This window comes from Crinia signifera, chromosome 2 (assembly GCF_055691185.1).
Source record: "Crinia signifera chromosome 2, ASM5569118v1, whole genome shotgun sequence".
In the NCBI taxonomy this organism is placed as follows: Eukaryota; Metazoa; Chordata; class Amphibia; order Anura; family Myobatrachidae; genus Crinia; species Crinia signifera.
In genome coordinates, this window is record NC_139218.1 from 72,031,003 (window position 1) to 72,057,118 (window position 26,116).

Below are 26,116 nucleotides of genomic sequence, written 5' to 3' on the forward strand. Positions count from 1 at the left end.
TTGCTTGTTTTATTAATGCATTTAGAGCTGGTTTGTGCTCCTTGTATCAGTACAACTGATCTGGTGCCTGTAGCTTTTATAAAATGTTAAACGATTAGCTTGCTGAGATTTATAATTCAACAGGTGGTAAACATAACCTCATGAGCCTGGCTCCAGTCCAATGCGACGGACATAGCAGCCAAACGTTGCTGCATATATATTACACAAAGTGTACAAGTCATGTCACATATTCTATTTATACTCGTGTACAGGAAATCGATGAAGCCCATTTTGCATATGCCTTCAAATATCTGAAGAACAAAGTTGTTAAAGAGCTGAGAGATGAACAATTTCTTAAGATGTGCATTGCAGAAGAAGAAGGTCTGATCACCATAGATATCTGCATTGATATGAAGGATGTTGAGGGGTAAGTATGAGCTTTGTCTTCTATAGTGTAGTGTTCATTCTAGCACCCGCTATCTTTGAAAACCCATGCAGTTCGTCTTCCCTGCCTGGGGTGTCACTGTCTGCTGTAGTGCTTCTAGCACTGTGTGGTCTGTATATCAGCATTGATATGCAAACCAGACCTGTGCTAGAAACACCACAGCAGACAGCGACGCCCCAGGCAGGGAAGAGGAACTGCATGGGTTTTCAAAGATGGCGGGTGCTAGAATGAACACTAGAGTGGAATTGGTCACTAACTTATTTAATAAAAAATGTATTTTAAAAAATAAAGCTATTATAGTTACAATCTTGTGTTTATAAGGATTCCTGGCTATCCACATTGTCCTACAGTGTTTGTTACAGAGAAAAGCCTTCTGGGTAATGGGAAGGAAGGAAGAATGTTCATTGTTCTCTAGGCTCTGTTGTAGTTGGTGGCTTGGCAAGAGACTTCTGGCAAACCAGTTTTATCAGCATAAGTTACAAATTGCATAAAAAAGGGTGATTTAATTATTTATATTTTTAGTGTTACTTATGAAAATGTTATAAATATGGAGAAAACCACATTGATTGGTCTCACATTTTATTATTATTTTTTTTTTTTAATATAGCTTCGGCAATGAGCAGACTTACTTTGAGGAGATCAAGCAGTTCTATTACAGAGATGAGTTCAGTCACCAGGTGCAGGAGTGGAACAGGCAGCGGACACTGGCCATCGAACGTTCCCTAAAACAGTTCCTCTACCCTCAAATGGGTAAAGAGTTAAAAAGCAAACTTCTTCTGGAGGCCAAAGAATTTGTAATGAAGGTAGGAATTGACCAATGTTTATTTATAAAGAGTTTTCTATAAAATGAGTGGTTTCACAGTCAGTTTGGTGGTTTTCCTTCAACAAATATTAAGGAAAATGTTAACATAAAGTGTTGTGCGCAAGACCTGGACATTTAAAGGATCGCTTTCTTGAAGGTTGATGATCCTCCCACTCCTCAGTTCAGTTTAGTGCCCAAGAGGTTGGAAATGTTTCTCCGGTACTTGTGTAGTTTCACGGCGCCAGCAAAATAAACTAACTTAACTCCATGCCAACATGGACAGTTCATACCCCCACTATCCATGTTGGCATGGAGTTGACTTTAGATAGCATGGCGAGCGTAGCGAGCCACCGAGCCCGCAGCGTGGGCAAGCAAAGCGAGCCCTGCAAGGGGACTCAGACGCACGGCGCCATGAAACTACACAAGTACCGTTTCTCCTTATGGGACTGCAAACGCCACCACTGTAAAATGTTTTTGTTATTGTTCTATCCCTAGCCGCTGGGTTATAGGCTGCGCAGAAGGGATAGGCACCCGACGGTTAAAGCTTTGGCAATGGTCACTCACTTTCTTTTCTGGAGTAGTAAAGATGGATGCCACTATTTAAGATTGGGAATCTACGACATTGCTCCCTTTGCCTATAAGGTCAATTTTCTGAAGCTCAGAGATGTGCTGGACAATCTGAGAGGCATAGTCTGTATTCACAGGGCAGGCTTGTCTGCATTCTAATCTGACGACACCATGGCCATGATGTATGTAAACCATTTGGGGATTCCAGATATTGGAATCTCATAGTGATGAGAGCTGAGAAAGTTGACCTTACCACTCATAGCACTACTTGCCCTTTGATGCAATAACGAAGTGCCCACATTGTGCTCCAGAGATCCACAGACATTCCTAATGCTTGTCAGGATGTTTCCTTAGAACTTCACTGTGATGATCTATCTCTCTCCCTAAATTCCAATGCTTACACTCATTCTTAAAGAATGCCAGAATGGAAGAAGTTCTGGCATTCCTTGTGAATCTAGATTGATAAAGAAAGGGCTTTTCAAATAGTGTGTGACCCCGGTTGATGGCTTCCTCTGCAGGAAGATCTTTTATCTCATGGTACATTATTACAGCAGAATTTTCGACAGCTGGCTTTAGTAGCACTAGCTGTTGAAGGTTTCCTGATGCTCCATTTTTTCCTTTCAACCTATGGTGGATGCTGGGACTAGGATGAGTTCTGGAAGGGCCAAGGAACCAAGGAGAGAACTTCTTTGGAAAACCAGTTCTTTATTGGTTCCTGAGGCAACAGGGTGCCTTTTTAAGGAGAGGGCTGTTTTTTCAGACCTTACTTCTGTTTTACATCTTTCACTTTTTAGAGCAGTCAGTGCTGCACTGCGCTGCTGCTGACCGCTTTGACACCCTCTTCTGGCAGCCGGACCTGACGTACGCTCTCACCGACCACCTCCCGTCACTTGGAGTGAGCCACGGCCAGGACGCAGGAGCAGGAAAGCAGGCCTCCGTACGCGGGGGCCCGGTAATCGCGGATCACTGCACTGCTAGCAAGGGGTCACCCCAGCGGTCTGGTAGCAGGACTCTGAGCCGATGCTAGACCACCAGGGTGTTCATACCGCTAAAACAGAGCGTATTATGGCAGCGGCCCTGTATGGCTTTTATACTATGTCTTCTCATGGAAAATGTTGTTGACTCTCATTGTCTTATATTTTTTTTTTAGTCTTGTAGTCGAAAGCTGTACAACTGGCTGAAAGTGTCACCATTCCGGCCTGATCAGCAAGCCGAGGAAGATGATGACTTCATGGAGGAGAGCCAGGGCAAAGGACTCCGTGTGCTGGGCATGGCCTACTCCTCTACCAGGTATGCTGAAGAAGGACCAAAGATCCACTGTTTGTTTACCATAGTGCAGCCATTTCCCTTTGCGTGCCTGTCATGTATATATGGTGTCTGATTGTGTGTCTCCGAAACACTGCCATCTGTTGGCAGTTAGTGAAACTACATCTCTCACACATGCTTAAACACAGAAGGTAGCAGACTCTCTTTCGAAGCTACAAGAATGGCTGATATACTTTCCGAGTACAACTTCCGAAGGACTCGCGGTAGCAGAGCAATTGAAGGAAAGAGGTAAACTAGTCGAAAGGACCATGGAGCCGCAAGGGCGTTAATTAGAAACAGCCTGGGATCCTGCATCAAGAAAGCTTTTAATCTTGTTGCGAGGCAACCCCAGTGAATGACCAGCTAATGAAAAACTTACAGATTTAGAGACAACTTGGCCTAGTCTGCCTCCCAGTTTAGGAATCCCTGAAATGTAAACTACAAAGAGAGTTGGAAACTGCTCTTCCCACTTAAGAATGCGTGTTACCTCCACCATTGCAGCCCGACTGCACGTACCGCCTTGATGATTGATTTATGCACCAATCTTGATGATGGTGAAGTAAAGGACCGGCCTAAAACAGTGCAGGTTACACTGCCCACAACTAAAGGACATTGATGGACAATTTTGTCCTAATTGTAAAACAGCCCTGAGAAGAGTGCTGAACTGTGACAGATTTCCAGCCCCAAAGACTGGTGTCTGTCATCAGGATGACCCAATCCAGGACTGGGAAGGGACGCCTCCTGTTCGTGTGATGTCTGTAGCCACCACAAAAGACAGTTGTGTCCCTGGAGATGAGAAGCATCTCAGACGTTAATCGAAGCGGGGTACGATTCCAATTCTGGAAAAGTTCCAATTGCAGGGGCTTTGAATGGAATTGTGCAATTTTCACCATCTGGAAGCATGACACCATCTTTCCCAAAAGGCACATGCAGAAATGTATGGAGACCTTGTGACGAGAATTAAATTCTTTAAGGTACTTGTTTCCTAGCTCGGCCACACTGATTTGCATCGGGGTGGTCGTGTCGGAAAAATTGCGTCGGTCGCATCGCATGCGACCAAATCGCATGCGATGCGATCGACGCGATTTTTACATTGAATCAAATGTGAATAGGGTCCCTGGGACCCTATTTTACATTGGATTAAATGTGAAGTATTACCCAGACCCCCAATTTTACCCCCTTAATGCCCCCTCACGATTGACGCCACACTTTATATTCTCAACTTCACGCCGTCGTGGATAGTAGGGGTATGAAAAGGTCCGAGGACGCGTACCGCCGCCCCTCGCGGGCTCGCCATGCTTCGGGTTGGCGTCAATCGTGGGTTGACGACGGGCCCATATACAATGTGAAATGGGTCATATTGGCCCATTTCACATTGTTTCCTATGTGAGATGGACTTAATCAAGTCCATCTCATCTTGTGCCGTTATAATGGCACAAGACCGACGCGATGCTCCCGATTTCAATGTTAAAAATAATTTAACATTGAAGCCTATGGCAAAATCGCGGGCGTCGGGGGGCAATGTTAATGCACGCGACCGACGCGATGCCCCCGATTTTGCCTTTGCCGGCAAAATGGACCTGATTTCAAAGGAAATCTGGTCCATCGCGGGCATCGTGTACCTTAACTTTAAGGTACATGATGCCCGCGATTGTGGCCGTTCTAGGAAACAAGTACCTTCTTTAACCATCTCATGCAGGGATTTCTTTTTGTCCTCGGGAAGGAAAGCCCGTTGGACTTTGTAATCCAGCAAGTCCCCTAGATGTACCATGTTTTGCGATGGAACCAGGCAGGATTTTCTCGTGTATAAACCAACCATAGGATTGTAGGACAGACCGTGTGCGATGGAGATGTCCCTGAAGCACAGCCTGGGAGTCTGCCAGAAGGTCATTCAAGTATGGCAGAATATGGATCCACTAAAGCCTCATGTGGACCATCATGATCACCATCACCTTTGAACATGCAAGTGGTAAAGCCACACACTGGTAATGCTCCCTCTGATTAGCGAACCGCAGGAAACTTTGATGATCCCCCTGAATGGGAATTTGCGGTTATGCGTCCTGCACATACAGGGCACCGCCATAAAGTTATGCGGATGGTGGGTCTGCAGGATAGACCTGAGGGACCTAGTGAATTTGTTTAGGATAGGTCGGAACGAACCATCCAATTTTGGAACCAGAAAGCGGTTGGAATAAAATCCAGTGCTTTGTTGACACTGAGGAACCGGTTTTATGGCACCTGACAGTAAAGAGGAACAGACCGGAGTTTGGCGAGCAGAAGCCCTGCCAAAGTCTGCAGACCGACCCGTTGAAAAATACTGTTGAGAAGCATGACCCCTGAAAGATAGGGAGTAACCCTGGGAGACCATATCCAAGATCCATATGTCAGCAAGAGATGTCATCCCACCCTGGAGGAGTGGAAACTATTTTATCCAATTCTGCACATAAATTCAGGAACAAAGCCACAAGGCGCATTTGGCCGCCACAGAAAAAGCTGAGATCTTAGAAGCGAAACACTTGAGTTCTTTGCCGCCTCCTCTATGCAGGTGCTCACGAATATGATTCACAAACTCCATGAGGTCAGATCTTCTAGACCCTGACCTGCGGCCCTCTGCCAGGGCATCCAGCCAGCTACGTATAGCCAAAGAGACCAAAGCAGAAATAAAGGCCGGAACAGAGGGCAGCGCCCGCATCGGCGTACAACATTTTGAGGAACTGCTCCATTCTCCTATCCCTGGGTTCCCTGAGTGAAGCGAAATCCGTAATGGGTAGAGTTGTGCAATTAACAAGACTTCCCAAAGTTTTCGGTCTCCTTCGGCAATGGGGTAGAAATCAGCAAATCATTTTGTAAGGAGAGACTACTACTTATTTGGATGAGACCAGGCCTCCTTGAGGTCCTCTAGCTGAGAAGACGGAAGAAATGCAGCCAGGTCCTTCTTTCGTTTAAACGTCTGAACTTGTAAGGCAGGCTGGGGATCAGACTCCGAAATCTGTATGAAATCTCTCATCAACCCATGCTTAGGTCATGTGGTCCTCCCTGGACTGAGGCTCCTCCGTCTCAGTGGGGGTGGTTCTGGTTGGTTTGCAAAAAGCAAACTCCTCCTTTAATGGACAAAATAATGTGCACTGGAGAGAGAGTTACATTTGGGTGAGTTATTTTGTTTCTGTGCTGAGTAAATACTGGATGCTTTATTTGAAGGGAAAGTTGGATGCAATCGTGATTGTAAGACAGGTCTTTCTGATGTATGGCCACCTTTACACTGCAATTTAGATTTCAGTTTGAACACATTCCACACAGCGAGGGGGAAAAGGCGTATGCAGGGTGTCATTTGAATACTGAACGTGCGAGCTGTGACAGCAAGCAGTCAGCACTACTCGCCGTCACAGTTCGCCCCCAGCATTGAATACTTCCCTAAATCTATAGAGCAGAGGAACAGAGGGGGCGCTTCATGGTGAAATATCATTTAATACATTTGAAACTACACATCATACTTCAGTGATTAAGTGGGTACCAACCAATGTTCCCTCTAATTTTACGAAGGCTGTGTGCGGCAAAAGATTTTGGCTGTGCAACTTTGGATAGAAACTAAAATTTTTGTGCGTCACTTATATATAACTGGAAAATGACGTTCAGCATTTGTGTTAACTTTACTTCAAAATTATATTAAATATTTAAACATTCAAAACACAGCACACAATGTAGTTAATGGGTGAAACTGTAGTTAATGGGTGAAACACACATTAATAGAGTCCACAACTACAAAAAGGGACCACTGCTGCTTTGTGCGCTCTGTTGTAATGTCTGTGCGCACGCTCGTCGAGTTGTGTGCGCGCGCACGTGCGCACAGCTTAGAGGGTACACTGGTACCAACCAGTGTTCCCTCTAAGCTGTGCGCGCGCACACACCTCGACGAGCGTGCGCACAGACATTATAACTGAGCGCACAAAGCAGCAGTGGTCCCTTTTTGCAGTTGTGGACTCTATTAATGTGTGTTTCACCAATTAACTACATTGTGTGCTGTGTTTTGAATGTTCAAATGTTTAATATCATTTTGAAGTAAAGTTAACACAAATGCTGAACATCATTTTCCAGTTATATATGTGACGCACAAAAATGTAAATTTCATTCCAAAGTTGCACAGGCAAAATCTTTAGCCGCACACAGCCTTCGTAAAATTAGAGAGAACATTGGTACCAACTGTGGATTTTATACCACAAGGTTTTATAGGTAGCTCTGGCAATTAGCTCACGCTCCTGTCATGGCCACCAAGATCACGCGCCTTGGAGGTTTCCTTCGTAAACAGAGCCTGGCTGTCCAGATGGTAGAAAGGCGTCACACACCATGTCCCAATAATATATATATATATTGTGCATTCTTTCAGAGATCACCCTGTGTTTTGTGCCCTCATTAATGGAGAGGGGGAGGTGACAGACTTCCTGCGTTTGCCATACTTTACCAAGAGGAAAAATGCTTGGAGGGAAGAGGAAAGAGAGAGAAAGGTGAGTTCTAATTTCATTAGACAATATTTCTTACTGTAGGATGATTTAGTACAGTGAAGTCTAATGAGATTTTCTTTTATGTTTGGCAGACCCGTGACATGGAGTCTCTGAAAAAGTTTTTGATAAGCAAGAAACCTCATGTTGTTGCCATTTCCAGTGAGAACCGGTAAGATTAGGTTTTTTTAAAAAAAAAATATATATAGATGTAGATCAGTGGTTCCCAACCCTGGTCCTCAAGTACCCCAAAGAGTGCATGGCTTCCTTGTCACCCAGCAGGTGCACAGTTATGGGCCCCATATATCAGCAATTAATTGTGACAATCTTCAGATCTGGAGATGATTGTCACAATTAATCTTTAATGTGTGGGCTCCCCCTTTTGGCAATCCCGATCAAAAATTAATCGGGATCGCCAATCGATTGCTGAATCAGATTTTTAAACATGTTTAATAATCTGGTATTATTTGCGGTTCTTGTTTATATGTATGGGCATTCCTATTTCGTTGTCTTCTTCTATTTAAATTTCTGAAATGACAATCGATTGAGGTTATGTAAGGGCACTTTCCACATATGAAGATGCATTCTTTAGATGGGAAAAATCTGCCGATCACTGAAATAAATCTGTAATGTGTGGGCAAGTCAAATAGATTGTAGAAACCATTTATCTGGCCAAAAAAATCACTGGATCTGCAAAACCATTAATTGTGATTGCTGATGTATGGGGCCCATTACACTCATTATTCAGACACATTTTAAGATCTACAGGTGGAGTTATGCTAAATCGTCTGATCTTACATGCTGCATCAAAGATCAGAAGATTTAGGAAAACGAATGCACATGGGATCTTAAGAGAAACCTTTGGTATAGATGATGCGCTTGCCTGAAATCTTTTTACCAGGACGGACAAAAGATTTCAAGGCTAATTTGTGCGCACATTTTAAGATTGCAGATATTTTCTAGTGTGTGGGCACCTTAAGGTTAAATTTCCAGAGAGCGCTCTAAAAAATCGAAGAATCATCAGTTAAGAATCTCACTTGGTCCCTTGGGTAGAACCAGCTAATTTCTGTTTAATATAAAACCTTTTTGCCATTGTATGAAGTACCTCCATGTTGTGCTTTTTCAGTTCATTTCAACTTCAGATATCCTGTTTGGGAGTGCAATCTGAATGAATACTTTTGGGACAGTGGCAACACTATACTGAGATCGGGAATCGCATCCACTGCGATCACCTGTTTCTCGCTCTGAGCCTCTAAATAACCGTCTGGGAACCCCATAACTCAAGAATTATGACTACAACTGCTACATTAAATCTAGCCACAGTAAACCAAAACTTTCTTTATTGAAAACTGTGCCCTAGATAACTTTACCTGGAGACCACAGACTGAAAAGCACCCCCATTCCCTTAAGCCTGGCCTATATGGACGACTCCTACTTGTCCAATTCCGTTTGGCAAACAGTCGGCTCATGTTGATTCTGCCATCCCCCAACCACCAGAAATGCCTCAACATTTGTTTTTTTACAGTGCCAGAGGCTGAAGATTCTGTTCCCTTTTTATATTTGAAACGATTGTGCGAATTGTGGTCTTCACATAATTTAGCCCACGATATGACATGGTGCTAACCATATGTAGGCAAGACTGCAAGTTACGCGACACATTTCAATGTCTTTTCCTGTCATATCCATTTGTCAACCTGTTCACGTGTGTTCTTTTTACATTTTTTTTTTCTCCTTTGTCATATCTGATGATTGTGTACTGGCTTCTGGTATTTTTTTCCTTTTTGTTTTTTTTTAAGGTACTTATAATAAACCACATTACAATACAGATGGAAAAGGCAATAATATCTTTCAAGGAATTATTTATTTTATTTTAATCAATTTTGTTTTAGAGTAGTTTTAGATTTTAACAATTTGTATATAATATATTATACGGTGGTGGTTTTAGTATTGCACTGTGATGGGGGAAATAGCTGCGGCTCCCTATTTAATGCTGTCTTTAGCGACAGCATTGAAGCGGGATCACGGCAGAACGGGCCCGACTTTAGAAGCTGTCGTGCCCGTTCTGCCGTGAATTGTCGTGATCCCGGCCGCAGATCGACAATCCACGGCCGTTTTCGAGGCCACACCTCCTTTGCGCCGATTGGCAGGCGGTACATTGAATACCACCTGTCGTTCAGCTGTCGGGCTGACCGCAAACGTGCCAGGATCACGGTTGTCGGCAGGGATCGACAGCCGTGATCCTAGATTGAATACCCCCTTTATGTTTACCTTTTTTGTTTTTCGCTCCATTACAATGATCAGAATAAATAATAGCTCTGCCCCTCAATTATCAATTCCTTTTATACAAGGTCTGCCATATAGCTTTCTGCCCTCACTTTTCCTCTCATTTTATTTCAGATGCTTATTAAATAGCAAATACAGCTCCCAACCCAGGTGTTCTCATGTTTTTGGCATTTACTTTATTCCAGGGATGCACAGATGATGGTGGAAGATGTTAAACGCATTGTACATGAGCTTGAGCAAGGACAGCAGATGTCTTCCATTGGTGTAGAAATGGTGGACAATGAGCTGGCCATTCTATACATGAACAGCAAGAAGTCTGAAGTAAGCATTATATATGATGACTAATGTCTGTCTAGCTAGGAAATGCTATGTTTATATTGCTTTTGAGGGTATTGCTTTGGATGTATTTTAAAACTTCAATACAAGCAGGGCGCAATGTTTTTGTGTTGTCCTAACAAGATCAGCCAAGACCGTGAATCCAACCTCTGCAGGAGGAAAGCTGAAGTTACATAAATGTGTGTGCATGGGTGTCTGGTCTTTGTGTGACACATTTCTTCATATTACTTATACATTTGGGGGATAGTTAGCAGCCTATGGTATACCACTAGGATCATGGGTATTGCAGGTCCTGTGACCGGGCAGCAAGGCGTTAAACTTCTGGAGTAGAGCTGGGAGAGGCTCCTCCTCCCCAATACCCATCCTGCCCCAGGCCAACCACTTTTCTCCTTGGTGTTTCAGGAAAAGGGCACGTTTTTAGGAGCAGAGCACTTTAGGCCTGATTTAATCTTTTCATATGTTTTTTTTTTTTCACTTTCATTTTCATCGTGCTGCAGAGACTGTGAAAGCACAGCGAGCCTGCAGCAGCGTGACAGTCACACTGTTGCCGGGTCTTTGAACTCTACGGCCAGATGCCTCGGCGTTTCCACAGGCATCAGGAGAGCCGCTGCAGCATGGGAAGATGTCACTCAGGTAAGCAGAGTCCAGTTAGGGGCTCGGACATACCTTAAGCTGCAACCACCACCAGCGAAGGAAGCACCACTGGTGGTCCTGGCAGCGGGGTCCCGATCTCTCGGTCTCCCCACTAGACCACCAGGGCTGACCTTTTAGGTCATGTATCCAAGCGAATCCAAGAAGGCCTCGTAAGCTCTCCCCTTCTTCGAACAAGACAAAATTGCCAAGCCTCCAAGCAACCTGAAAAGCCTGCAGCTTGACTTTCCACCACCAGTCAGTCAATCCTATGGTGGTGGGTTGTCTACTTCTTTTTGCAGACGGTTTGGTCGGTTACCACTTCCGACAACTGGGTTCTGGACATTGTTTCAAGGGGATACTCCTTGTCTTTCAAGGGGCGTTTCCCCACTCAATTTTTTTCATTGGGTCGCCCCTTAGACGCCGACAAGTCTTTGGCTCTTCAAAAGGCGGTTCTCTCTCTGCAGGGGTTGTAGAACTGGTCCCACCTGAACAAAGAGGAGCTGAGTTTGACTTAAACCTCTTCCTTGTCCCCAAGCCGGATGGTTTATTTCCCACCCATCCTAAATTTGTGGACTCTGAATCACTTTCTCTGGTCCTCCAGATTCAGGATGGAATCCCTGCTGTCCATTCTTCAGGTGCTCCGGAAAGACGACTTCCTAGCATCACTGGATGTGCAGGATGCATACCTGCATATTCTAATTCGGGAGGACCATCAGTGTTTTCTCAGATTTGCAATTCAACAACACCATTATCAGTTCCGGGCGTTACCATTCGACCTGTCGACCGCTCCACGTGTTTTCACTAAGGTGATAGCGGTAATGACTGCTCATCTACTATTACAGGGCGTCAGGATCCTGCCCTATCTGGATGACCTCCTGTTGGCAGACTCTCCGATCACAGACAGTCCAACCTTGTTCCCGCCCAACAGATGACCCACCTAGGAGCTTTGTTAGATACCCAACTCCAATAGGTCTTCCTCACAGCATGGCAAGCGCAAGTCTCTTCAGGCATTTGTCTGGGAGTTCTTGGCTCGCAGAGCAGCGACGGTCCATTTTTGTATGTGGCTACTAGGCAAGACGATAACCTGCTTCGAAATGGTGCAGTGTGCCCAATGGCATTCTCGTCCATTGCAGTTGGAGCTCTTCGTTGCTGGAATCGCTCCCCCTCGGCAGTGTACATTCCTTACCTTCTTAACTGGGAAGCAGATTTCTTGAGTTGACAGGATGTCCACACGTCGGAGTGGTCCCTCCACCCAGAAGTTTTTCACCCGTGGGCGCTACGGTGTGGTAGTCCCCAAATCGACCTGTTTGCCTCACGGCACAACCACAAGCTCCTGTGGTACGGAGCAATCACAAGAGACCCGGGAGCCTTTCTAATCGACGCCCTGGCAGTCCCGTGGCAGTTTCACATGGTATATCTGTTCCCTCCGATTGCCCTACTTTAACGAGTGCTTCTAAAGATACAGGCGGAATGGGTGACAGCCATTCTAATTGCGCTCAACTGACCAAAACCTAGCATGGTTTGCGGATCTACAGAATTGTCCATCGTACCCCCATGGCGTCTGCCTCTAGAGCCAGACTTACTCACGCAAGGCCCTGCCTTCATCCAGACCTTCCCTGTCGGTGCTTGATGGCATGGAGATTAAGCGGCCGGTCTTAAGGGCTAGATTTTTTTTGGACCAAGTTATTCAAACCATGGTTTCGTCTCGAAAAACCATCTACTGTTCGCATCTACCACAGAGTGTGGCGGACTTGGAGCTTGGAGAAGTGGCATCTGTCCTGATAAGGAACTTTATGTGCAAGGTGATAATACACCAGCCAGTCGAAAGGTCCATACACACTGGGCGACTATGCCCAGTGTGTATGAACAGCGATGATTGCATTCATCGCTGGGGGGGAAGCCGCTCAGTGCATACACACTGAGCGGCTTTTGCCCAGCCCGGCGCCGACGGAGGGGGGAGGACAGCGTTGCATAGCGGAGCGCTATGCAAAGCAGTCCTGAAAGCCGCTCATCTGTTGGTATAACCAGCAGATGAATGACTTTCCCGGAGATGTTGCGGGAGCACGCAGCAGCGCTCACTGCCGGGCCATACACACTTGGCGGCTTTGAGCTGAACGCCGCTCAAACCTGCTGTTTTGAGTGACTTTCAGCTCAAAGTTGCTCAGTGTGTATGGGCCTTAACTGTAATACATATTGGAACTGATTGGCTGGTGCATTATCACCTTGTACATAACATTCCTAATGGGGATAGATACCACTTCTCCAAGCTTCATACATTTATCCCTCTTTCAGTTGCTTAATTTACTGCTGTTCTTGAACAACGGTCTTGCATGGGCTTGAGATTTCACATCTTACGGATGATTGTAGTTTACCCTCTTTTTGTAATTTGTCAGTGACAATTTAAAAGACACGGAGGCGCTATGAGGTATATGTATAAATCAGTGATGAGTGGAGAAATGTGCTATGACTACTGCCACCAGCAATATATCTGATCAATGTTATAAAGCTTAGTAGTTGCCTTGGGCAGCTTTTCCACTTGCTCACTTCTCTACTTACTGCTTCATACATCTACCCCCAATATTACTTATTCCACACAGCAGTTTTTGGTGCGTATAATTTGCCAGCAAACTATATCCTGTCTATAGTTGTTATAAGCAACTGTGAAGTTTATGCAAAGTTTACATTCCAGAAGATTGCATTTTGCAATTGAATCTTGTTTTTCTGGATGAACATTTCTCATCTACAAACTTGGATTCTATACTCTGGACTGTTTTTGTTTTGTGTGTTTTGTTGCATGATGTACACCAGAATTAGATACTGATGTTATACATAACAGGCCCCACTAGTGGGGTATACCCAAGATTGACTTTATGTTCACACTAAAGCAGGTCTGGCCAACCTGTGAACCTCCAGATATTGGGAAATGAAATATTCCAGCATGCCGTGCTACAGTTTTAGCATTCCCTTATAGCAAAACTGTCAAGTTATGGTGGAACTTGTAGTTTTACAACAGCTAGAGAGCTATAGGATGGCCATGCTTGCTCTAGAGCAGGCAAGTCCAATGTTGGCCCTCCAGATGTTTTGAAACTACACATCCCAGCATGCTTTGCAATAGTTTTAGCATTCTCTAACAGCAAAACTGTGGCAAAGCCTGCTGGGATGTGTAGTTTCACAACATCTGGAGGGCCAACGTTGGACATACCTGCTCTAGAGGGTTGGAGCACACCTTATTTGTGCTCCACTGCATTTAAAAGCCATGCTGCCAATTGTAGCACAGACCCAACATTCTACCTACCTCTTATACAAGGTTATTTGATTTTGCAGTGTGACTTTCGGGATTACCCGCCAGTGTTACGTGAGGCGGTGTCTATTGCTCGGCGTATCCAGGACCCTTTGATTGAATTTTCCCAGGTCTGCAGCACAGATGATGATATCTTATGTCTAAAATTGCATCCATTACAGGTAACTACCCACATCCTACAGGTTCTCTGAATGACAATATTAGACTATCTGTGTTTTTATAATGCCTTGTTTTTTCTTTTTGTGCTAGGAGCATGTAGTGAAAGAGGAACTGCTGAATTCCCTGTATTATGAGTTCATCAACCGAGTAAATGAGGTGGGAGTGGATGTGAACAGGGCTATTGCTCACCCATACACCCAGTCCCTCATTCAGTATGTGTGTGGGCTTGGACCACGTAAGGGTGCTCACCTGCTGAAGGCAAGTACAATGCTTACAAAGAACTTATGACTGAGCATTTTTTCATAAAACCAGCAGTCTTGTCAGAGGTCCCATTAGGTGGCCAGTTAACATTGCGACCTCAGCTCGGTTTTAAAATACACTGTTCTATAAGGACTACAAGGGGAAATTAAACTTCATGCAATATTTTGTTTTGTAGGTTCTAAAGCAGAACAATACACGTCTGGAAAATCGCACCCAGTTAGTCACAATGTGTCATATGGGTCCCAAAGTTTTCATCAACTGTGCTGGCTTCATTAAGATCGACACCAACTCACTTGGAGACAGGTCAGTTTTTCAGGCTGTCTTTGTGTAGATTAAAAGTCACAATGAAAATGACCAGCTTCTTGTTATACTTGCCTCTGCCTTACGATTGCTAATTTTATACACTCTAGTACGGATTCCTATATTGAAGTCCTGGATGGCTCTCGAGTGCACCCTGAAACCTATGAATGGGCTCGCAAGATGGCAGTAGATGCTTTGGAGTACGATGAATCTGCTGAAGATGCCAATCCTGCAGGAGCTCTAGAAGAGATTCTCGAAAATCCAGAGAGGCTGAAAGACCTTGATCTTGATGCATTTGCAGAGGAACTTGAGAGACAGGTTTGTATTAGATGCTGTGTTCTCTTTTATGATGTTGGTTTTCTTCCATTAGCCATCTGTGGACACAAACTATTGGTGATTAGAACTCTTTGCACTACCTTACACTCTAATGACTGTCGACCTAAACCCATGCCGACCTTTGACCCTGTCGACCTTCCGGGCTCGACCTAATGACTGTAGACCTAAGTCTGGTCTGACAGATGTACCGATTCCTCCTAGGTGTATGAAAAGTACTGCCCACCATAAATTCCCCTTCACCATTTGGCATTGTTGTGTTAACAAATGCCAGCCTTCTCGACTGCAAACTGTTATGGGTGAATTTACTAAAATGTGAGTTTTTAGAAGGGAGAGATCTGTTCTATACTAACCAATCAGATTCTAATTATTATCCTCTAGAAGATGCTTGATAAATGATATGTGGTATGTGGTTGCTATGTGCAACAACTTTTAAAACCTCAAACTTTAGTAAATTTACCCCTTGGTTATCAACTTTGGAGTCTTGGAATGGTTGCTTTTGCTTTTTCTGATAGTGGTATTCTATGTACTACAGATAGGGCACAATCTATGTAAGGAAGGCCGTAACTTGCTGCTGCCGTTATTCAGAACTCCTATTTCAGTCCTAAAGATATGTCCATCACAGATTTTTTGAGGATAACTGATATTACCGGCTATCATGGTTGTGCTCATTCCAAGTGTGGAACTTTGGTCAGCAGGGGCTTCAAACTAGAAGTGGTCTTTGGACCAGGAAATATTTCAACAAACGTGCCAAATACATGATTACATCTCCTATAAATTCCAAAGTGGAGCACAACTGCCCCAAACAAGAGATCTGTGGGTATTATTTATACACCTCTCAGTCCCTTTTGAGTTTGTTCTTTTAAGGAGCAGTAAATCAGAAACCCAGTTGTATAAAGTAGGGGGATGGAAATTTACCAGTTTGTGTTGAAATGTGAAGTACTCACACTCTCGCTGCCTTTCTGTAACACCAAGGCGATCATTTTATCTCTGTGGAATTGGTGATTTACCTTTAGTACAAAAATCATATTTCTCTACCGTCCAATGGGATACTGGGTTTCACTACTATGGGGATTGAGACCTCCGCAGGAGAGACAGGCACATAAAAGAACTTTCAGTGTGGGTGCACTGGCTCCTCCCCTCAATCTCCCTCCACTAGTCAGTTTTGAAAAATGTGCCTCAGGAGAGGCAGTGCTTCTGGATGCTCCAGAGTTTTTTCCACATTTATTTTCAAGTTTGTTATTTTGGGGCGCTGTGGTGACCACACAGCTGTCCTGCTTCGTGGGTGTCAGGGGAAGGGTCAGTCCCCGACCTCTTCAGGTGCAGAGCTGACCCTGCTACAGGACAATCCAGTCCTGCGTGGGACTTGTTACCGCACAGCATTGCGCTGTAGCGAGCAAGTCCCCTAGCCGCCGCACACCCCTGACAGGTCTGAAGACATCGGTGGTGAGTACAGGCTGGGGGTCCCACAAGGGGTCCCCGCAGCCATTTCTGGTGCGGCAAGACGACGGCTAGTAATGGCGGCTCTCCAGCAGGGACCGCGTGAACACCGCGTCTGATAACTGGCATAGGGGTGCTGCCGCTGGACCACCAGGGACACCCCTCAGGGTATAATGTATGATATATATTTTACACCTTTAATAATGTCAGTATAATTATATGTAAGCGCCAGCTCCGTGTAAGGGGGCGGGGCTTCACTCAGAGCGGGACCAAGCTCTGCTGGGCGCGCGCTGTCACTTCCTGCTTCTTCACACGCTGCCAGACTCCATTACAGGGCTCCTCACTGGCGTGGTGGATCCGGGTACTTGCAGCACGGCAGAGACAGCAGGTTTTTTATAGCGATTTAGCGCTGCTGCGCTATCTAGCTTAGTCAGACACTGTGTTGTTTATATCACTGTGTTTAGCGTTACCAGCTCACCCAGATCTGTGAGTTCAGGTTAAGGGTGCACTTGGCTCCCCAATTGCTCTGTTTCTTCCCCACTGTTTAGTTACAGATACACACATAGTCTGTTTTCACAGAGGAAACACATCCAGCAGTGTGTGCACGTGTGTGACTGCGTGGGGGTTGTGTTTGTTACTACAGAGATTGTAGTACTATCTCATCATGGTGAAAAAGTTCACTTGTATGGTGTGTAGCACCAAGTTTGTGCCCAAGTCACAGTCCCAGGTTACTTGTGAGGCTTGTATGTCACCACAGCCCAGTAGTGCTGACACCCAGATCAGTGGGGTGCCCCCACAGCTTGCGGGGCAATCGCAGGCAGACGAGCAGGAGCCTGCGTGGGCCTCCAACATAAAGACCTTGTTGGATTCTGTGGCTTCACAGCTTTCCACTAACACTCAGCAAACGCAGAGGGTTCAGAGGGAATTGTCCATGTTAGCTGCCAGGGTGGATATTCTTCATACCCAAAATGTACCTCCTCCGCCCGCACAGCCTCAAAAGAGGCAGGCTACTGCTATGGATCCTGACACAGATGAGGACATATTGGAGGAGGGTGAGGAGCAGGGTCTGCAGGAACCAGCTCCTGAGACGGCAGTACATGGTCCCGAGCCCCTTATCAGGGCCATTAGGGATGTTTTAGATCTCCCAGTAGAGGCATCCACAGAAGGAGATCCTTTCTTCATGACTCAGAAGAAACAGCCAGTGTACTTCCCTGAGCAGACAGAGTTAGAAACTGCTTTCAGGGCTGCATGGCAAAACCCTGATAAGAGGTTTACTCTTTCAAAAAGGTTCACAAATGCATATCCTTTTGAACCTTTGGGCAGAAAGAAATGGGAGGAGCCACCGGTAGTGGACTCCTCTGTTTCCCGCCTCTCTAAGAAGGTGTTGTTACCAGTCCCAGGGGTATCCACCCTTAAGGACGGGGCGGACAGAAGGCTGGAAGCTACCCTCAAGTCCATATATACGGCTAGTGGGGCATCCCAGCGTCCAGTTTTAGCCAGCTGCTGGATGGCCAAGGCTATTCATACCTGGTCAACCCAGATTCAGGAAGGCTTGTTGGGTGACATGACTGTGCCCAGATAGGGGACAGCCTGCGTCACATTCAGGATACCGCAAAAATCCTGTGCGAGGCACAAAAGGAATTGGGCGCAATTAACGCGCGCAATTCAGCCATGGCGGTTTCAGCCAGACGGGCCTTGTGGCTGCGGCAGTGGTCTGCAGATGTAGACTCAAAGAAGAGTGTGGAGGGTATTCCCTTTACAGGAGAATGGCTGTTTGGCAGTGAATTAGACGGTTGGATTTCCAAAGCCACGGCAGGAAAATCTACCTTCCTTCCTCAGCCCCCACGGTTGCAAAGCGTACCTTCACAGGTGCTTCCCAGCAGTCCTTTCGTGGGAACAGGTTTCGCCCCAAGGGTAGGGGCGCCTCCAATGCCAGCAGGGGCACGAGAGGCAAGTTTAGGAAGCCTAACGCCTCCAACACCCAGGACCGTCCAAATGCCGCGACTTCCTCTAAGCCTGCAGCATGACGGGGTTTTCCCGCCACGAGACTCTCTCGCGGTGGGAGCGCGATTGTTGCATTTCAGCCATGTGTGGGACGCCTCGGGTCTGGATACCTGGGCCAGAGGTCTCATTTCTCTAGGTTACAAGCTGGAATTCGACAAACCCCCTCCCAGACGATACTTCAGGTCGGCACTTCCAGCATCCCAGGAAGATCAGGTGCTCCTTCAGGGGGCCATTACCAGGCTGCTTCAGTCTCAGGTAATTGTACCGGTGCCAGACACGGAGCAGGGCCAGGGATATTATTCCAACTTATTCCTGGTACCGAAGCCAGACGGCTCAGTAAGACCCATCCTGAATCTAAAGTCACTGAACCCCTTCCTGCGCGTGTTCAAGTTCAGGATGGAGTCCTTGCGCTCTGTGATCGCCAGCCTAGAAAGAGGGGAGTTCCTGGCCTCTATAGACGTCAAAGACGCCTATCTACACATTCCTATCTGGCCCCCACACCAAATCTATCTCAGGTTTGCCTTGGGGAACGACCATTACCAATTCCGGGCGTTACCTTTCGGCCTGTCGACAGCCCCGCGGGTTTTCACAAAGGTAATGGCGGAAATGATGTCACTACTCAGGCTCCGAAGGGTGAATGTAGTGCAATACCTGGACGACCTGCTCATAAAAGCAGGGTCGGCGGAGGCTTTAAGCAGTGCTCTCAATCTGTCCATACAGGTTCTAAGAGACCACGGTTGGATCCTAAACATGCCCAAATCATCGCTGGTTCCAACCCAGAGGATGGTTTTCTTGGGCATGATCCTGGATACATCAGAACAAAAAGTTTTTCTGCCGATGGAAAAGGTCACTGCAATACAACAGCTGGTCAGGGAGGTCCTACAGTCACCTCTGGTACAGATCCATCTTTGCCTCCGGCTTCTAGGCAAGATGGTGGCTTCATTCGAGGCAATACAATTTGGCCGCTTCCATTCCAGGACCTTTCAATTGGATATTCTGACAAAATGGTCCGGCTCCCCCCTGCAGATGCGCAGAAGGATTGGCCTTGCAACAAGAACCAGGATCTCGCTACAGTGGTGGCTAGATTCATCCAATTTGTTGGCAGGCAGACGGTTCCAGATCCAGGACTGGATTCTGGTAACCACGGACGCCAGCCTGAGGGGCTGGGGAGCTGTGACACAGGGAGTCCGCCTACAGGGTCGATGGTCTCCACTGGAGTCAGGCCTTCATATCAACAAGCTGGAGTTGAGGGCGGTCTACTATGCCCTGTTACAGGCAGCCCCATTGTTACAGGGAAAGGCGATCCAGGTCCAGTCGGACAATGCCACCACTGTGGCCTATATAAATCGGCAGGGTGGTACCAAGAGCATGCCTTGCATGAGAGAAGCGTCAAAAATTCTGTCCTGGGCGGAACAGAATGTCCAGGCCCTGTCTGCCATTTTTATCCCGGGGGTCGACAATTGGGAGGCGGACTTCCTGAGTCGTCACGATCTTCACCCGGGAGAGTGGGGCCTTCACACTCAAGTGTTCAATGCCATAGTGGATCTGTGGGGGCTCCCTCAGATCGACCTGATGGCTTCACGACTGAACCACAAGGTAGCGATGTACTGTGCACGGACCAGAGACCCAGGGGCGATAGCGGTGGACGCTCTCACCTGGACCTGGGATTTCCAATTGGTGTACCTCTTCCCACCTCTCCCATTGTTGGCTCGGGTGCTAAAGCGGCTCCGGCATCAGGGGACGGAGGCCATACTGGTGGCACCAGACTGGCCAAGAAGGGCCTGGTACGGGGACATTCAGGCCATGCTAGTGGAAGACCCGTGGCGTCTGCCCCTAAGAGAAGACCTGCTCCTCCAGGGCCCGTTCGTCTTCCAGGACTTACAGCGGCTACGTTTAACGGCCTGGAGGTTGAGCGGCAGATCTTAGTCCACAAGGGTCTCCATCCCTCTGTCGTCACTACAATGATAAAAGCCAGGAAGCCGGTGACGGCTGCTCATTATCATGTAATATGGCGCAGATATATTGCCTGGTGTGAGAAGAATGACTTGCCTCCGGCCAGTTTTCAATTAAACAGTCTGCTACGTTTCCTTCAGGCTGGCCTGGATAAGGGACTCATATTGGGTTCCTTAAAGGTCCAAATCTCTGCACTATCTGTGTTTTTTCAGAAAAAGATTGCGGCCTTGCCGGAAGTGCAAACCTTCTTACAGGGGGTGCTGAGGATTCAGCCCCCCTTTGTGCCTCCCACTGCACCATGGGATTTGGAAGTAGTTCTTACTTTCTTAAAATCAGCCCGGTTTGTTCCATTGGAAGAGTCTGAGCTGCGACACCTCACTTGGAAGACTGTTGTTTTGCTGGCTCTAGCTTCGGCCAGGAGGGTGTCCGAGCTCGGGGCCTTATCTTGTCGGAGCCCTTACCTTGTGTTCCACAACGATAGGGCGGAACTCAGGACTAGACCACAATTCCTTCCAAAGGTGGTGTCAGGGTTCCACCTAAACCAACCTATCGTGGTTCCTTCTAGCGCGACACACCCAGATATACCAGATACCTTGGATGTGGTCCTCACCCTTAAGGGGTATGTCAAGCGCACAGCTAGGATCCGTAAGACGGACAGCCTGTTTGTGCTTTATGATGCGCAGAAGAAGGGTTTACCTGCTTCAACGCGTACCATTGCCAGGTGGATAAGATGTACTATCCAGCAGGCTTATGCATCAGCTGGTTTGTCGCTTCCTTTTTCAGTAAAGGCTCATTCAACCAGGTCTGTAGGTACCTCTTGGGCGGCTGCTCGAGGGGTGTCGGCAATGCAGCTATGCAGGGCCGCAACTTGGTCAGGGCAACACACATTTGTGAAGTTCTACAAGTTTGACACCCTGGCCAGGGAGGATTCCCAGTTCGGGAATGCGGTTCTACAGCAGAATCCGCACGTTCCCACCCGTTCTGGTAGCTTTGGGACCTCCCCATAGTAGTGAAACCCAGTATCCCATTGGACGGTAGAGAAAATAGGATTTTGGGTACCTACCGGTAAATCCTTTTCTCGTAGTCCATATGGGATACTGGGAGCCCGCCTCAGTGCGGCTTTTTCTGCTGTCAGACCTACTTTATTGTTAGGCTTATTGCCTTGTTTTCTATAGGATAAATATGACTATAGTTTTGTTCTAGTTACAGGTGTCCTCTTAAGTTGTTAGGATTCACCTCTTTTATATGTTTTTTGTTCGTTTGGGTGTGCTGGATGAATCTCACCACAATACATTATCACATACTCCTCACATGCTCTCCTTCGGCACAGTTTTTGCATTAACTGACTAGTGGAGGGAGATTGAGGGGAGGAGCCAGTGCACCCACACTGAAAGTTCTTTTATGTGCCTGTCTCTCCTGCGGAGGTCTCAATCCCCATAGTAGTGAAACCCAGTATCCCATATGGACTACGAGAAAAGGATTTACCGGTAGGTACCCAAAAACCTATTTTTATAAACTTGCTTACCACCAAGTCACTTTACAATATTTAGTCTGTAAGTAGCAAACTAAAACGTGTATTCTTTTTCCCCCCTACAGGGTTATGGAGATAAGCACATTACGCTATATGATATTCGTGCAGAACTCAGCTGCAGATACAAAGACCTTAGGACACCTTTCCGGTCTGCTAACCCTGAAGAGGTCTTTAACTTGCTGACCAGGGAAACTCCAGAGACGTTCTATATAGGTGACTAGATTTTGTTTTATTAATTTTATTGAATTTTGTTCAATTTTTTTTTTTTTTTTAATCAAATATTGTATTACAGAGATGTGTTTTCCTGTTATATGCTTCTGTGAAATGCATTGTGATGTTGGCTTTGCTTTGATCATAGACTGACTATTGATACAGTCATATGGTCGACAGGGTCAGAAGGTAGACAGGCAATAGGTCGACGTAATTTTCAGCGGACATGTGCAGACAGGTGGTATTTCATGCCCTACCATCCACTAGGGCAGTGATTTTCAACCTTTTTACCTTGGGGCACACTAAAAAGGACTTTAAAATTGCCAAGGCACACCATGAGATCCCCACGGGGCAAAACACATTGACCACCACAGGAAAAAAACAAACTTATTGGCCCCCACATTAAAAACAATCACACTGGTCCCCACAGGTAACACAAATAAAATACATTGGCCCTTTAAATGAAAAGAAGAGACCAGTAAATAACAGTTGAACTGGTGGTGGCTGTAAATGGGTTTGGGCATCTCTAGATCTGGAGGCACACTTGAGAACAGCTCAAGGCACACTAGTGTGCCACGGCACACTGGTTGAAAAACACTGCACTAGGGTGTGGAGGGAGAATAAAATAGTGTTCCGTGCGCAGCGAGGCACCAAGCCTGAAGCATGGTGAGCCATACGAGGGGACGCGGTACACTTAGACAGTGTCCATGTCGACATAGATACCCTAAAAACATTAAAAATTCATGTCAGCCTTTTTTGGGCTGTCGACCTTTTGACTGTCGACCATATGATTGTAGACCTAGACACTGTAGATGATTTATACCATAGGTCTTCAACCTGTGGCCCTCCAGATGTTGTGAAACTACATGTTGCAACATGCATTGCCACATTTTCTTCCAATAAGAGCATGCCAAAACTATAAGGGCATGCTAGGATATGTAGTTCCAAAACATCTGGAAGGCCACAGGTTGAAGACCTGTGATTTATACCATAACTGCTGGTCACACACGTTCTCACCTAGTCACAATTTTAAAAGGTTGAATTGACATGTTTTTACTTACTGTGAATTCCATGTATCTTTTTTTTCTTTTCTTTAGGTAAACTGGTAACTTGTAATGTAATAGGAATTGCACACAGACGACCCCAAGGAGAAAGTTATGACCAAGCCATCAGAAATGATGAGACAGGCCTTTGGCAGTGCCCATTTTGTCAACAGGATAGCTTCCCAGAGCTCAGTGAGGTAAATAATCCAGAAACACAAAACAATTCACATAGCTCTATATGTGTTGTTATAACTGTTTGCCCACTCTGCTCCAGGTATGGAATCATTTTGACAGTGGCTCCTGCCCTGGCCAAGCTATTGGTGTGAAAACCAGACTGGACAATGGCGTAACTGGCTTCATTCCAACCAAGTTCATCAGTGATAAAGTAGTCAAGCGCCCTGAAGAGAGAGTAAAGGTTTGTTAATATGACATGGGGTAGTCTGTAACATTTTTTTTTTTTTTTGATCATTTGGCACTGCTAAAGCTGGTTAGTATAATAACACTGCTGATAGACTAATATTTTCGTTTCTTAGGTGGGCATGACTGTCCATTGCCGAATAATGAAAATAAATATTGAGAAGTTCAGCGTTGACATGACTTGCCGAACGTCTGATCTGATGGACAAGAACAACGAATGGAAATTACCAAAGGACACTTACTATGATTTTGATACCGAGACTGCACATCATAAGCAAGATGAAGAGCTCAAGAAGAAGCAGCAGCGAACAAGTAAGTGTGTAGCTCTCATTTTCCTTCAGCAAAATAGGGTAAGGTGAATGTCTAAACCTCACTGTGACATGCTGAGCTGGCCTCCTACACTGCAGTACCCATTTGTTATCTACTGTTAAACATTTTTTTTCTGTTCTCTAAATGGTCCTTCTTGAACATCTGCAAGTAGATGGTCAGCATAGTTGTACTCAATGCAGTTTAAGATGGCCGTTTGCCGTTTCTTTCAGTTAGTCATTACACACCTCGTACCTCCTTTTTATTAATGGCAACATTTCTGATGTTTTGCAGCTTACATAAAGCGAGTTATCGCTCATCCTTCTTTCCACAATATTAATTTCAAACATGCTGAGAAAATGATGGAGACCATGGATCAAGGCGATGTCATCATCCGACCAAGTAGTAAAGGTGCAAACCATTTAACAGTCACATGGAAGGTCAGCGAAAATATCTACCAGCATGTGGATGTTCGTGAGGAGGGGAAGGAGAACGCTTTCAGTCTGGGATCCACACTCTGGATTAACAATGAGGTACAGTGAAAGTACAGAACAGATAATGGTATCATTCGGATAGGTTTGACTATTTTGGATTTATTAATGATTATGAATAAAGGTAAGGCATAAGAATCATTCTCTTTTACTAACTAATAAGGTGTTTAATTAGACCTTTGGGCACGTCTTGTCAAATTACTACTCGTGCAAACCGTGCGAGAGAATCACATGGTTATAAAATGTAATTATTATAAAAGTGTCTTTGACTTGGCAATTACGCAGTTTACATTTTCTTGTTTGTATGTTTCCTGTAAGGAATTTGAAGACCTGGATGAAATTATTGCCCGCTTTGTCCAACCAATGGCTTCCTTCGCAAGAGATCTGGTCAGCCACAAGTACTACCAAGACTGTAACTATGGAGAGAAGAAGGTAAATAAAAGCTGAATTCATGTATATAAAAAGCAGCAAGCTTCTCTCCAAGATGCAATATGTAATAAGTGAATGTGACCCTGTCGTATGACCTTGTTTGGTTGTGATTCTCAAGTTTCCACCACACCGCTTAATAATTATGGACACAGAACATGACTGGTGTAACTGTATGATACAGCAAATAGCAAGCAGAGTTACAGCTTGTGGAATGAAGCACATGTCAATCACTGCACATATACATAGTACTGGAAGCTCTCTCTGCACCACGCACATGCTGGAGACATATTAGAAGCTGAGAAGGAAAGTTGATTAATTAAAAGTAATTTATACATTGTGACTGATGATTCTGCTGTCGAGTTTACAGAATCTCCTTATTGCTCATGGCCAACATGATCTTGAAGTTGCATATCCTATCTTGCTGACTACATTTTCTTTCATTGTTTATATGCAGAAACTAGAAGAACTTTTAATAAAAACCAAGAAGGAAAAACCAACATTCATTCCATATTTCGTATCCGCCAGTAAGGAGCTCCCTGGAAAATTCCTCCTGGGATATCAGCCTAGAGCTAAACCAAGGTAGATACCCTGAGGTCTGCAGGCTCTTGTTACAGGCACTATGCCTGAGTTCCATGTGTAATGCCGCCAGTTTACCCGCTTTAATGTTTTCTTTCATAGAGTGGAGTATGTTACTGTAACACCAGAAGGCTTCAGGTATAGGGGACAAATGTTTGCTTCAGTCAATGGGCTTTTCCGGTGGTTTAAAGATCACTACCAGGACCCTGTGCCAGGTGAGTCTTTCCTTCAGTGTACATGAAAACGTTATCTGGTGGCAGCCCAACTGATAGAACCTTACTGAGACATCTGGTGGCAGCCCAACTGATAGAACCTTACTGAGACATGGTAAAGTCTGACAATAAAACAAGCTCAAAGGTGGAATTATATGAAAGCACACCATGGGGGCTATCTGGTTCTTAAATCACATAACTGCCAATCAATCATTAGGCTGGTTACCTATGACCCTTCAAATATGTTGTCATTTCCAGTATGAATGTTTTTGTCTTGGGCCTGTGCCAAGAGAAACGTAATGTTTAT

The 26,116-nt window shown here is 45.6% G+C and overlaps 1 protein-coding gene across 1 annotated transcript in view; it reads left to right on the top strand.

The window, feature by feature from the left end:
• The window catches only part of SUPT6H (SPT6 homolog, histone chaperone and transcription elongation factor), a 60,007-nt gene that overhangs the window by 29,662 nt on the left and 4,229 nt on the right, over positions 1-26,116 (top strand). The window contains exons 16-33 of the mRNA XM_083172366.1: positions 252-406; positions 1,032-1,227; positions 2,944-3,083; positions 7,480-7,597; positions 7,687-7,763; positions 10,060-10,195; positions 14,168-14,305; positions 14,394-14,561; positions 14,740-14,867; positions 14,975-15,182; positions 22,191-22,338; positions 23,433-23,575; positions 23,653-23,793; positions 23,912-24,107; positions 24,396-24,634; positions 24,911-25,024; positions 25,476-25,600; positions 25,700-25,812. Coding sequence (XP_083028492.1) covers positions 252-406; positions 1,032-1,227; positions 2,944-3,083; positions 7,480-7,597; positions 7,687-7,763; positions 10,060-10,195; positions 14,168-14,305; positions 14,394-14,561; positions 14,740-14,867; positions 14,975-15,182; positions 22,191-22,338; positions 23,433-23,575; positions 23,653-23,793; positions 23,912-24,107; positions 24,396-24,634; positions 24,911-25,024; positions 25,476-25,600; positions 25,700-25,812 — 2,683 coding nt within the window. The remainder of the gene's footprint in view (positions 1-251; positions 407-1,031; positions 1,228-2,943; positions 3,084-7,479; positions 7,598-7,686; positions 7,764-10,059; positions 10,196-14,167; positions 14,306-14,393; positions 14,562-14,739; positions 14,868-14,974; positions 15,183-22,190; positions 22,339-23,432; positions 23,576-23,652; positions 23,794-23,911; positions 24,108-24,395; positions 24,635-24,910; positions 25,025-25,475; positions 25,601-25,699; positions 25,813-26,116) is intronic.